Source organism: Eretmochelys imbricata, chromosome 7 (genome assembly GCF_965152235.1).
Source record: "Eretmochelys imbricata isolate rEreImb1 chromosome 7, rEreImb1.hap1, whole genome shotgun sequence".
Taxonomy (NCBI): Eukaryota; Metazoa; Chordata; order Testudines; family Cheloniidae; genus Eretmochelys; species Eretmochelys imbricata.
In genome coordinates this window covers 42,996,186-43,009,180 of record NC_135578.1, presented here as the reverse complement: position 1 = coordinate 43,009,180, position 12,995 = coordinate 42,996,186, and the positions used below count along the sequence as shown (strand labels likewise).

At 42.0% G+C, this 12,995-nt stretch overlaps 1 protein-coding gene across 2 annotated transcripts in view; it reads right to left on the bottom strand.

Moving 5' to 3' along the window:
• Positions 1–12,995, bottom strand: part of SFMBT1 (Scm like with four mbt domains 1) — a 139,755-nt gene that overhangs the window by 24,937 nt on the left and 101,823 nt on the right. For both annotated transcript variants that reach the window (XM_077821806.1, XM_077821808.1), the window contains exons 4-10: positions 11,587–11,827; positions 10,234–10,322; positions 8,819–9,065; positions 6,655–6,752; positions 5,193–5,294; positions 2,558–2,708; positions 931–1,013 (exon numbers count right to left, since the gene is read on the bottom strand). In XM_077821806.1, coding sequence (XP_077677932.1) covers positions 931–1,013; positions 2,558–2,708; positions 5,193–5,294; positions 6,655–6,752; positions 8,819–9,065; positions 10,234–10,322; positions 11,587–11,827 — 1,011 coding nt within the window. The remainder of the gene's footprint in view (positions 1–930; positions 1,014–2,557; positions 2,709–5,192; positions 5,295–6,654; positions 6,753–8,818; positions 9,066–10,233; positions 10,323–11,586; positions 11,828–12,995) is intronic.

Here is a 12,995-nt window from a genome sequence, read left to right as displayed (position 1 = left end):
TGCAGACAGCAAGGCAGGCTTTTCTGGTGGGGAAAAAAAATGGTTTTATGTTATTTCCCTCCCTACTTACAACACTTATCTGAATCATAGAATTGTAGGACTGTAAGGTATCTTAAGAGGTCTTCTTGTCTAGTCCCCTGCAAGGCAGGGCTAAGTATTACCAATTAATAAAAGATGCCCTACAGTCATCCCCAGAACCTCCCAACCCACTCCTCTCAGAAAAGCCCAGAGTCTGTATTTTCAGACACTGAGGAAAGAGGGCAAGAGGAGGATAAGATGAAAAGAAAAGCTTTGCCAGCATCCCCCTTTTCTAAACCAGGAAGTTTGACTGTTTCCCTGATGACTACATCTGCCTCAATACTTTCCAGAGAGAGGGTTGGCAAGGGTTAAGAAAACAGCCCTCTGGTGCTGCTTTCACAAAGTGTTCAGCTAGTAATACCACCACTGTGGTACAGAATGACAAAAATAATTTTTTCCCATTGGAACATTTTATTGAATTTTCAAGTCAAATCATAATTACAGTTAAGAAAGAAGAGTGGGGAAAAAAACCCTAGATAGGTGGCAAGGGTTGAGCAGGGGAAGGGTACCATTTTAACATAGATGCACACATGAAAGACCAGTGCAGTGGCAGTGATTCCATGGACAGTTACATCTCATGTGAAATGGCCTTTTACGTTAGATTCACACTGCCACTGTAATCTGTTAATCTGGGAACTCTGACTTTTTTGCACAAACACTTCAGTTCACCTTTATTACATTCTCTAGACACTTCTGTTCCATGAACAACTATGAGCGCTGTTTAGGTCACAGGGTCAAAAGCATTGTGTGTCCCTGTAACAATCACAAGAAGCAAGGGTGTTGTTTATGTAAGTGGACATCATGAGGAGTAGCCACTAGTACAGGAAAAAGCATTATTCCAGAAAAGCTTACCAAAGGAAAGCAGCTCTGGGGAGCAGCCTCAGCACCGCACTGTTTGAGATAGTCCGCCCAATCAAAGTCCTGCCCGGGATAACCTGAGCAAAGAGCAAGCAAAGTGGTTGCTTAATTGTATTACACCAGACAGATGACTCCAGTCAACCAAATGCTTGCATTATCCAAGATATGGATGATTTAATTCCCAATTGGGGCCTGTGGGCTGCACAGTCCAATGAAAGGCCTAATCCAGCACCACTCTCACAGAATATAGGAGCTTTGCCAAGCAAGCAACTCAGGATCAGGCCCTGGGTGGTTTTGCATGTTTTAAGTTATGCCCTACTGCTTGAGAGTTTGTCTTCACTGCAGCGTTAGCTCAAGGTATAACTCGAGTGCTGCCCCTACCTGACTCCCATTCACACACACAAGTCTCTAGCCAAGTTAAGTAGTGCTTTAAACTCAAACTAGCTGGCTTGTCAGGCAGTGTTTTTTGAAGTTTGAGTGCGGCTAACACCGGAGCTAGTAATGCAGTGAGAACTCAGTTACTCTATGCTGCTAATGGAAACACTCTATGCTGTTCAAGTGTTATTTGCTGCTACCTCCGTAGGAGATAACACTGCAGCAAAGACAAAGTTTACAATGTCCTGGCATTAGCTTCTCTGTTATTACAATTGAAGCTGTACTGCGATATGTTCAACTACATCTTAGACGCTTGCCTAGATCCCTTTTGAAAATGAGGTGTAGGCTCCTATCACAGTTTGGTGTTGCAACACTGAGTGCAGCAACACCTAAATACCTTTAAAAATCTGGGTCTTAGTTTCTCTTTAGAGACTGTCTGCTTGGAGATAGTTAGGACACGCTAGGTATGAGAGGGCATTAACCAGAACATGTTACTGCAGGTTGACCACATTCTGGAGAATGCATGAGGACTCCTTGAAAGGTGTCCCACAAGATTAGACTGCACAGCTGAAGAGAGTCTCACTTTTAAATGAAGGGTTGTAATCCAGATTTAATAGAAGTCATTATTTACATAGTGCCTTAAATTTGCTAGGCACTGATGTACTGTATATTAAATAAATGGCGACTAGTGTAGTGTGATGAGGATGAATCACTATGCAAATCCATTATGTAGCCATTAAGCATCGTAGTTAATCTTTCATAAAAAGTTTTGATAATCTGATTGATAAACTAATTGATAATCTAATTTGATAAACTGCAGAAGACATTATATACACACAGAGACCATGAAACAATACCTCCTCCCACCCCACTGTCCTGCTGGTAATAGCTTATCTAAAGTGATCATCAAGTTGGGCCATTTCCAGCACAAATCCAGGTTTTCTCACCCCCCCCCACAAACTCACTCTCCTGCTGGTAATAGCCCATCCAAAGTGACCACTCTCTTCACAATGTGTATGATAATCAAGGTGGGCCACTTCCTGCACAAATCCAGGTTCTGTGTGTATATAATGTCTTCTGCAGTTTCCACGGTATGCATCCAATGAAGTGAGCTGTAGCTCACGAAAGCTCATGCTCAAATAAATTGGTTAGTCTCTAAGGTGCCACAAGTCCTCCTTTTCTTTTTACGAATACAGACTAACACGGCTGTTACTCTGAAACCTGAGACAAAAATGCAGACATATACCTGGTGGAGGGCTCAGATGCAAACCATTTTTCAGACTCCACTGCACAGGAAAGATACCAGTACTGTTGACATGACAAACGTATGACCGGCTGGTTTTGCATTCTGGTCGCAAGTCATCAATTTCTACCAAGAAATATTTTTCATTGAACACCTGCAAAGTTATCCAAAAAGAGACAGAGAGATGGCCTTAGGGTAGCAGATACAATATCTTAATTTTTGAAGGCTAATCTACTGTCAGGTATTTTCCAAATTCTGCATTTGCAAATATTAGAGGGATTAAAAAAAAGAAAAAAGACAGGATGATTTACAGAATCACAGACCAGCAGACTGCACGATAATATCTGGAAATGTAATAGAACAATTAATAAAGCAGTCAATTTATAGGCACTTAAAGACAAATGAGGTGATAAATAGCTAGCAATAAGTAATTGCCGAGAGAGCTATATGACTCCAAGTAAATAAAAATGGGCTCATCAAAACAATCCATATTAAGGTAACTTAATTTGTTTCTTTTTGATTAGATAACAAGCTTAGTAGAAAAAAGGAAATAGAGTGGACATATTATATCCTGGCTTCATGTTCCTCACAGTACATACAAGATATATGGAATATTATTAAAACAAAACAAAACACATGCACTTAGGTTGGTTGTTTTAAATCTCACAATAATGAACTATTTAATGTGTGACAATGTTGAGTGGGATCCTAGAGAGGTTAGTTATTTCATAAGTTCACTATTTTCAACAGCGACTGATGATGAAAGAGAGCGTGAGAGAAGATTAAATTTAGGTGTGATCCAAAGCTTGGAGAAATGTGTCCAATATGTTTTTGGAGGCCAGGATTATGAGAATACAATACAAATGTAAGAACTGAGAAGTCCAAGAAATATTTAAAAATCAGACACACAACGGTATGACATCCTGCAAGGAGTAAGCAAAATACATAACTAAAGAATGAGGACTATGGTTAGGAACTTGAGCCACAGAAAATGATAGAATGGATGCTAAACAGGATGGGTCAGTGCCGCCACAAACACACACACACACGCACGCCATATTGGGTGTTTTCACTTAGAATGTCAGATCAAACAAAAACAAACCAAAAAAACCCCAACAAGTGCCATAATGATTCTACTCCCTTCAGAACTGGCTGTACTTCAGAGTATTAAATTAGTACTGCATATTTAAAGAGACTGATAAGTTAGAGTTCACAGGAGAGAGAAATAAAATGTCTGAAATGTAAGACACAATGTAGGAGCAAAGATTCAAAGAACATTAATTCTATAGTAAAAAGCAAAAGGGAGCACAACATTTGTTTGAAAATACATAAAGGAAGACTAAATAAGTTGTATAATCTGAGGTGTGCAGTCTCTTTTGGAACCTGCATAGTGTGTGGGTGTACAGTCTCTTCTGGAACCTCTTAGGTGTTTACTAAAACAAAGATGTTGGTAAAAGCTGTCAAACACGGGAGTCTAAAGCTGGGCTCTTAAATCCATACAATTTTCAAAAGATGCCAAGTAAGTATGAACAGATTCCACTGAAGTTAATGGCAGCTATAAGGATTCAGCATCATGGGAAAATCAGGCCATTCTAAATTGCATGGATGTGATGAAGTGAGGAATTTTTGTATGAATGCTGTGTGCCTCAGTTTCCACCTATGTGCTGCATGTTTAACGAGGTGGTAGAAAAGGGTGTTTATTGTCGTAAAGAACCAACTGTGACCCTGCCTAGCAGCCGGGACCCAGACAGCCTGGACACTTTGTAACTCAGCAACTGACGGCCTACCCCATCTTGGGAGCCAGACAGTTTTGACCAATGAGACAACCAAGGGCTAGAGAGAGACACCAGGCGATCTGTTTGCCAAGGAAAGGATGACAAAAAACAGAGAATGGGCTTTGGAGGTGATACAGCGTGGGCCGCTGGAAGGAGTGGTCACTTCTGGACCGCAAAGAGCGGCCTGAGCCCACCTGGATGCTGGACTTTGCTAAGATTTTCTATGCTTGAGGCCCCTGAGAACTTTCTGTGCGGTGTTCCAGCCATACAATAAACCTTTCTGTTTTTATGCTGGCTGAGAGTCACTCCAGTCTAAAGACTGGGGTTGCATTACTCCCTCTGGGTGTGGAGGCCCCCCAAGGGGTCCATAGTTAGTGGACTCCCTGGGGAGAGGGTTTCTCATGGAGAGAGACAGGCAAGCTGAAGGTGCAATTCCAGGAGGCAGTGAAACCTAGGGCTTAAGCTCCAAGAGTGTGTGACTCCTGAGAGGGCTGTTACACCTAAGGGGTTTCCTCCCAGAGACATTATGGAGCCAAGATAGCACTGACCCTGTGATTCCGTGACACATGACCAAGTATGGATTTAGGAGTCAAAGTTTAGGCACTCAGCACTGATAATTTTAGCTGTTTATTCTTTCAGGCTATGATTCTCACTGCTCCAATTTTTAACTAAAAAGTGTTCACCCCTGGGTCAAAGTCACCTGGCAGGTACCTGACCCACATGTGATCTATGAAAAGTCTGCAGCTTAAACTCTAATGTAAAATTTTAGAAAGCATGCAGGGAATTCTCAATCAACAAGCACAGAACTAAAAGAGCAACTGAGCTTCAGCCATAGCTGGAGAGTTCAGAACGAATCCTGGTACCTTAACAACTGTAGCAGGAGAGAGGACAAAAGGTGCTACTGGATCCACAGCCTCTAACTTCATGCTTGCAGTGAATGAATGCACTCCAATCACAGGCTTGTCCTGAAAACCACAAGATTAGAGCACAGATTAACCATGTTTTTTAATGGAAAAAAACTGACAGTATTCACCTTTAAGCACCTAGAAGTTAACTAAGACCTTTTTAGCTCATCCTGCCTTGTTCTAGTAAATTGTAAGTTTTGCACAGGTGACTGAGTACCAGCAAGAATTGTATAATGAAAATAAGGGGCAACCGTCCTTCCACTGAAGCTGTGAGTTTTTCCATATCATCAGGGGGTGGCCAGACCCTGTAAAGGAAGTAGGTCCAGCGCTCCTGCAGGTGAGAGCTGCCAGAGACCAGGAGACTGAGGAATGCCCTGGAAGGATGCTGTAGCTGGTTCCTGGGAGAAGGCTGTAGGCAGGAGCACAGCATGAGGGGTTTGCTGGCTGGTATCTCCAAGCCAGACTTCCGGGGAAAGGGAGGCTGGAGAGGGATGACTGTGAGAGAGCAGTAGAGGGAGCTGTGTGCCGACTCCTTAGCTGGACAGGAGAGCAGCAGAGGAACTTAACCTGCTGCTATCTCCAAGGCTAGAAAGCAAGAAGTAAGGGAAAGCATGAGGACCAGGGGGCAATGAGGGATGCTTCCCTGGTGAAGATGATCTCCCAGTATAGTGACTGTGGGGGAATTTCTGCTGGGAAGATCAGGGTTGCACTTTAGTTGGAAGGGCTGGCGTGGCTGTCTTGTCAGAGAGGCATAAGAGGACTGAGGAGGAGCCTTGGGGTGGTGGAAGATGCTGGCGTATGGTATGTGGTGTGTTGTCATGGGATTTTAAGGACTCTATAAACCAGGATGCTGAAGGGACTATGTAGGGACCTTTGTTATGGACTGATTTGCACTATAGTTTTGAAAATAAACTGGCCCCAAGGAAGGTTATTTTTGAAGCAAGAGAGACTGAAGTGGAATTCTTGGGTTGCCTGAGAGAGGAAACTGAGGCAGGCGCACTTGTGCCACAGCCTGCCACAGAAAGATGTTCCTTGTGGGACCACCCTATGACAGGCCCCAAGAGATTTCCCCCAGGAGCTTTGCAAACTTGCAGCAGAATGTGGCCAGAGGCCAAACAAATCAGTTAAAATATTTTTCTAACCCTGAGCACTAAACAAAGTGAGACAAAGTAGTTGTTTCCTAAGTTTCAGCCACCTGAATAGGGAATATCAGAACCTGCATCAAATGGCAACACTGCTCAATAAACACTTGACCCTGACATAATACATCATTGTAGTCAGCAGTAGCAAGCCCTCATTCAATTTGCTCCAATGGCTTGCTCTCCCACAATTAATTCTTACAGCTATGACAAAAGTCATCAGTTCTCACTACACTATCTGGAGCCTTGCTCGATCCAGTTCTATGCACTGGATATTTTACCTTAAAGAGATCAGTGGGTACTGAGGACCCTTCTTCTTCCTCTTTCACCTTTGTCAAAATGTCCTGCCATTCTGCCTCACTTTTCAGGCACCGGATAGCTTCAGCAAAAAAAAAAGGTAGCACAGTGAACGAGCAGAGTTCTTGTATCTCCCACAGAAAATGAAGAGGGTGAAGCTAAATTACTTTTATTTTTGACCCATTAAATGCTAAGCAGAGCATCCATTAAGAAACCATATTGCCTTACCTCAGAGCTCTGGCTAAGAACTCCCAGCTTTTCTAAAAGCTTTAGGATACCTTGTGTATGAAGAGGGACTACATAAATCAAGTTCCACTGTGTGAACTATATGCTTCTACATCTTTAATTTGATAGCAAGCTTGGGGTCATTCTGATCACAGCCACAGTGTAATAAAAGAATGTACAATGCTGAATTTACTAATGAAATGAGATTTACTGTTGGTCATTTCCTCTATTTTTATGGCTGCAGGTTAAACAGGCAGCAAGCAATGAAGTATCGCAGAGTACAGCACAGTCAGGTGGGGCTATTTCCTTCAGTATGCCCCATCACAGGTTGCTACCACCTCCAATGGTGGGTTCCTGCTAAGATTTATTAAGGGATTCGTGGAACTGGATACCAAAAGGCTTTTCTCACAGAATATCAAGGAAGCAGCCCAAAACTGGATTAAGAAAATAGTCCATATGCCCAGTGTTTTAAAACTGCACTATTCAAATCCTTGAAGAGAGAGAGACTGATAGAATTTTGTTTATTTTCCATCAATATAGTGATGCAGGTGAAACAAGCAGAATATTAATTTTTCAGTGTGATTCCAAATCCTACTGGTTTGGGACTTGATACAATTATCAACAAGGGAAATACTCTCATTGACATCAGCAGGAAGATGGATTGGGCTTCTACCCTAACCGTTTAAAAAAAAAAAAAAAAAAAAAGATTGTGACTTTTAAAAAACTAAATGTACACGCACTGCTTAAAAGTTAGAATTTAATGTAGACGCCCATCACTGAGACCAGGGGCACCTTGTGTTTCTGAAGTAATTTGTCTTTTGCAGCTAAGGGTTTAGGAGAAAAGCCCAACACTTTTCAGTTTATATCAGAAGAGTCACTGCCTTTTGAGCTGGTGACCAAAACCAAGAATTACTGTGACTCACGGGGTAATTTCCAAGGCAGAGGAAGGATATACTTTCAAAACAGCCGTGCGATTAGTCACTCCCAACAACTGTTAAGCCAGCTACAACACACAGCAAAATGTAATTAGCAGGAACGGCACCCCTTTGGGGGAGTTGCAGCCACATACCCAAAACCACCAGTGGAGTAAAGATACTTAGCAAAACAGCATCTTTGGAAGCTTGCTTCTGTTTAGCTAATTACTGCCGAAGGTGTGACACCCGATTATAGTGGATAATCAATTATCATAAAAAGTTTAATTAGCTCCTCTTTTAAAATATGTATTATGACAAATTATCTTGTGTGGTTTTTTAATGGAGGAGGTACTTATGCTGAAGTTGGAGTGGCACCATCTCCACTTCCCTGAACTTCAGAGAGAGCCATTTTACATTGACCGGCATTGCACTACATGCATTGTTCACCCCCACATTCCTTAGGGTGTATTAACTTTCTAGGACAACCTACTATACACTGTTGTACTCCTACTTCAGATGGAAGTCTAGGCATCATAGTGGGCTGGGAAGTCTCTATTGGCCTGGGTCTAATAGAAGTGTGCTGTTAAGGAGCAAGAAATGGGGACCTTTGTGAAAAGCCCTGGGATGGAGCCTCCCAAGAGATGAAATATAGCATTACATTAGTTACACTTAATTACAATAATTATTTTCCTCATACCAGAACCCAAGGCCATTAAAATAAATGTCAAAAGGCAATCCTTCCCCCATATTCAATGCCTACTACAAGCAGGATAAAGATGGTGACAGGCAAAAACAGCTATCAACATTAAAACAAGTGGGTGTAACCTCTGTCATACTACTTAATGAAACGCTCTTTCATTAAAGAGTGGGATGTTTGTTAGATCTCAGTCTCGTGGTGTGAACACACATGGATCTGGAATCCAGATTTAGAGCACAGAAGAGGGGACTCCAGTCTCAAGCTCACGATCACCAGCTCTATCGACAATAGATTTAAAATGTTACTTGGTACCTGCTGGAGGTTGGAGGTCATATCCCTGTTGAGTTGCCCAGCCCATTTGATGAAGAAATGGATCCAAGTAAAACATCCACTGATCAGACTGGTCAGAATCTACCAACCCTTCGTAGCGCAACTTGAGCCTCCCGCCAATGTTTTCCACCACCTTGACAATCCAGGCTTCCAAGGAATCTTGGGAGTTTTGACATTCCAGTCTGGAGCCTGGTGCAATGAGATCCAAGGGATTCTTCCCTCTGTGAAGCTGCAGGCCAAAATGGAGAGAACAAAAGAGGACCATAAGGTAAGTGACTCACAGAACTGGTTCAGAATAGACTGAGTTACATAGATTCTGCACTGTCACTGATGCTGTGTCTTAGACACACCTTTGTGCTGTGGACCACTTGTCCAACTGAAACATGAATACAGGAGTCAAATAGCATAGCACCCTTAACCAAAGAGATTACAGAACTCACTAGCCATGGTTGCTTGCATCAGAGCTCCTGTGGTATCTGCAGTCATGGCCATAAAATTATGGGGTTTTTTGCAAAGGCATGGGATCAGTGTGCTGGTCATCTGTTGTTTCAGAGGCATTTGCCAGTTGTACATTCAGGGCTTGAAGTGGAGTAATACAGCCCACCCTTTAAAAATTCAGACATCTTTTTAATATGTAAGAGGACAGGATAGAAAAGAAGCAAAGATGCCCATGTTGAAAGGTGGAATATAAACAATGTTTAAATGGTAAGCATATCACTCATTTTCCAAAGTGCCATCGCACTGCCCTGTATGGGGAACAGATTAAGATTAGAGATTGAATGAGGTAGCCAGGTTTTTGTTCTTGATTCGATTTTATTCATATCAAAGATCTAGCTACAGAGAAATGGGTGACAGTTAAAAAGGTTCTGAATTTGTCCCATTTAAAGCAGAGGTACATGAGTTAAGGATGAGACAAAAGGAATGAAAAAAATATCTGTTCAATAGTAAAGAGAAGATTAACAGGGGACATGACTAAGGAAGGAGGCATTTTGAAGATCAGACAAGGACGAGATTCCACAAAGCTATTTGGAAGGAGGAACAGGCTAAGAGAAAGGGCTGGGCACTCAGGGAATTTGCGAGGAGCTCCTTTACTCTGACAGGCGTTAATGGGTGGAAGAGATCATCTGAATCTGCAGTTACAAACACGTTCAGGAAAAGCATTTGACAAAACACAAATGCTACACAGATACCAGAAGGTGGACCCAACATATTTTTCTGAATTTCAACAGCTTACAGCAATAGCATTTAAAATTAAGAAAGATGTAGAAATGATTCACTTACAAAGGGCTTTACTTTATATACTGTGGTTAAAGATGCTAAGAGTGTCGTAGCCCTAAAAAAGAAGCCTCACTGTTGTTTCAAGTGAGTTAATTCAGTCTATTTGAATAAACACTCACACCCTCTAGCAGGTTAGCAGGAGCACTGCATGCTCCTGTCAGTGTCTGTCGAAGGAATTCTTCCTGGTCAGATATCTTATCCTTGATACCTAAACAAAAAACAAGGGTGAGATTACTTCTGTGGCCAGCAAAATGCTACTTCAAGCAACAAGTCATTTGAGTGCCCTTGTGACATTTCATTCAGGAGGGTACATTTCTCATCCACACGTCAATAAGAAGGCCCATATGCTCCTACATCAGAGTGTGACTTTACCTTAGATTTACTTAAAGATAAGCAAGATTTCACATTAGTGTTATTTCAACAGATAGGGTCAACTCAGAACTTTCCTTCATTTCAATACAAGAGTACAATGTCTTCAGATAACAGACAAGAATTGGAGAAAGTGGGCGGGTCTGAAGTTTTAAATAAAATCAATCGTGTGAGTGAACTTTGTTAAATAACTGATCTCTGTTTCACCTGCCTTGAAGTGTGAGCTTCAACCACTTTGATAAACAGGTTTCACAGGGAACCAGTATGGGGAGCTGCTCTTGGGGCATCAGGTCTCAGCAGTTACCCAGAAATGATGCGAGGGAGCAAACACAAGCCCGTCTTGGGGATGGCCAATCAGACATTCCATTCCACAGGCAGGCACCAGGTGAAAACCAAGAGCACAACCCCAACAGCATCTTCATATCAAAGATCATTCTCAGGCTGCTTTCTTTCCAGACTCTGGAAATTGACATCAATGGGAGCACCACACAGATATACGGCAATGAGGGGGAAAGAGTGTTAAGAAGGAGGATGACGTTCTATGTAGAGAAGGCCTATATTGGAGTGGTCATACGGAGAGTCTGTTACAAGGAGGGACAGCAAAGTAGGTAAGTGTAAAGCACCGACTGTGCAGCTCAAAATTAACCTTGTATTTGCTTTATTTTATTTTTTGTACATCACGGCCACTGATATAAACATAGATTTGGGAATTAAACTCATTACAAGCACAAGGCACAGTCGTTTACAGAGTAGGTTCTACGTAAAAACAGGTGGTTTTATGGAAAAAAAAAGTGTCTCAATGGCAAATGCCTAAAAAATAGCAAAACCAAAGAATTTGGGTGGCAATGGCTAGTGAGTACCAAAAATCTATGTTTTAAAGGCAAGTCTAATTTGGGTCCAAGCTACTGGTGCATCTCAGATAAAAGGATCCATTATAACTGCAAGTATATAGAAGTTTTTGAGATGAAGTGGGCAGTCAAATTAGCTTAACAGTTTGAGATGTTTTATAGCAAGTGCAAATTGCTTCTCTTAGCAGTTACAAAGGGCAAACATACATCAAAAACTAAATTCCACACTCCCTTATTTCCATGGGGAGTTGTTACCTTCAGGCACTTTGAGAATCTTTTTGTTCTGCTCACACCAACCAACTGGGTGTAAGTCAGCTGTCAAGATGTCGCACCAAAAGTCTGCCTTGCGGTCTTCCCCATAGCCATCATAGCGTAAGAGGAGCAACTGCCCACAAGTAGTGATGATGGTGGCTACCCAGTAGGTGTTGTGGTCAGACTTGACAGCAACCTCTAGCTTCATACCAGGGGCAAAGCCATTCTGCAAACTAGTGTCCACCTGAAAAAAGTAAAAACAACCACAGCTCAGTGGCTTATACAAACTCTAAGGTAAGGGAGGTAAAGCACACCCTTTTATATTTGGCCAGCAGCAGTACCCTACCAGACAACTGGCACCTCCCAAAATGCCAGTCTGCCTCCTCAGGGACATATATGATCATCTAAATAATTAAACATGATCTCATTTTAAGTGGTGTGAAGGGATCTTTTCATCATTAATTAAAATAAAACCTATTCATTGCAGTACACCATCCTTTACCAAAAAGCTCAGTAAATCACAACTGAGCATTCAGGCCAGTTGACGCTAAAAGTAAAATCTTTCAACATACTTTGATCCCTGGTGTAAAAGAATAACATTTTCATTATTCTGAGCTATTCCACTTGGCACCTATCCATCCTATTTTCTCTAACCTCGTTGGCTCAAGAACCCTCTTGTGGAAAATGTAAATGAATGCTTCATACTGAAATACCACCACCTCCCCCTCCAGGGACTGATGCTTCTTTGTCTCATAAGATCGGACTCAACTGCACAGCAAATTCCAGGTTTTAATGAATTTTCTGAGGCTGCTCCCTCTGAGTCCTGGTCAGCACACTGTCCTGTTCTTTCGCTAAACAGATGGCTTCTGCTCTGTCACATTTGTTCCAAATTTTACTCTCTTCATGTTTTGCTTGCCTTCAACTGCACTTGCTCTCTGTTTGTTTCTGTCCTTCACCCCAGTCACTGCACCCCATTATTACTTCTGATATCTTAGAGGTTTGGAATGGTTTTACCATTGCATTCCAGTAATGTCTACATAAAGCCTAAGACTGACATACACAATCTGTAGAACATTAAGAGCACTGAGGAGCCTCATCGTATTCACCCCATTAGCACCATCATTAACTTCTTTCCAAGATAAAAAGAAGTCTGGCTGCACAGTCTTCCACACAGAAACTTCTATCCTTTTCTCAAAATGAGAATGCAGTACAGGATGCTTCCCTTCCAGTGGCTGAAGTAGTTCTGACAAGGTAGGAAGACCTTAACTACCTTACCACTACAGGATACATCTGAGCTACCTTTTATTCTACATCCCTGTTCCCAATTTTAATTCAAAAATCTAGCATTCATGCTCCTTTCCACAGCTGACTGAGTAATTGGTGCAGATACATGGCTGGTCCAAAGGCCCATT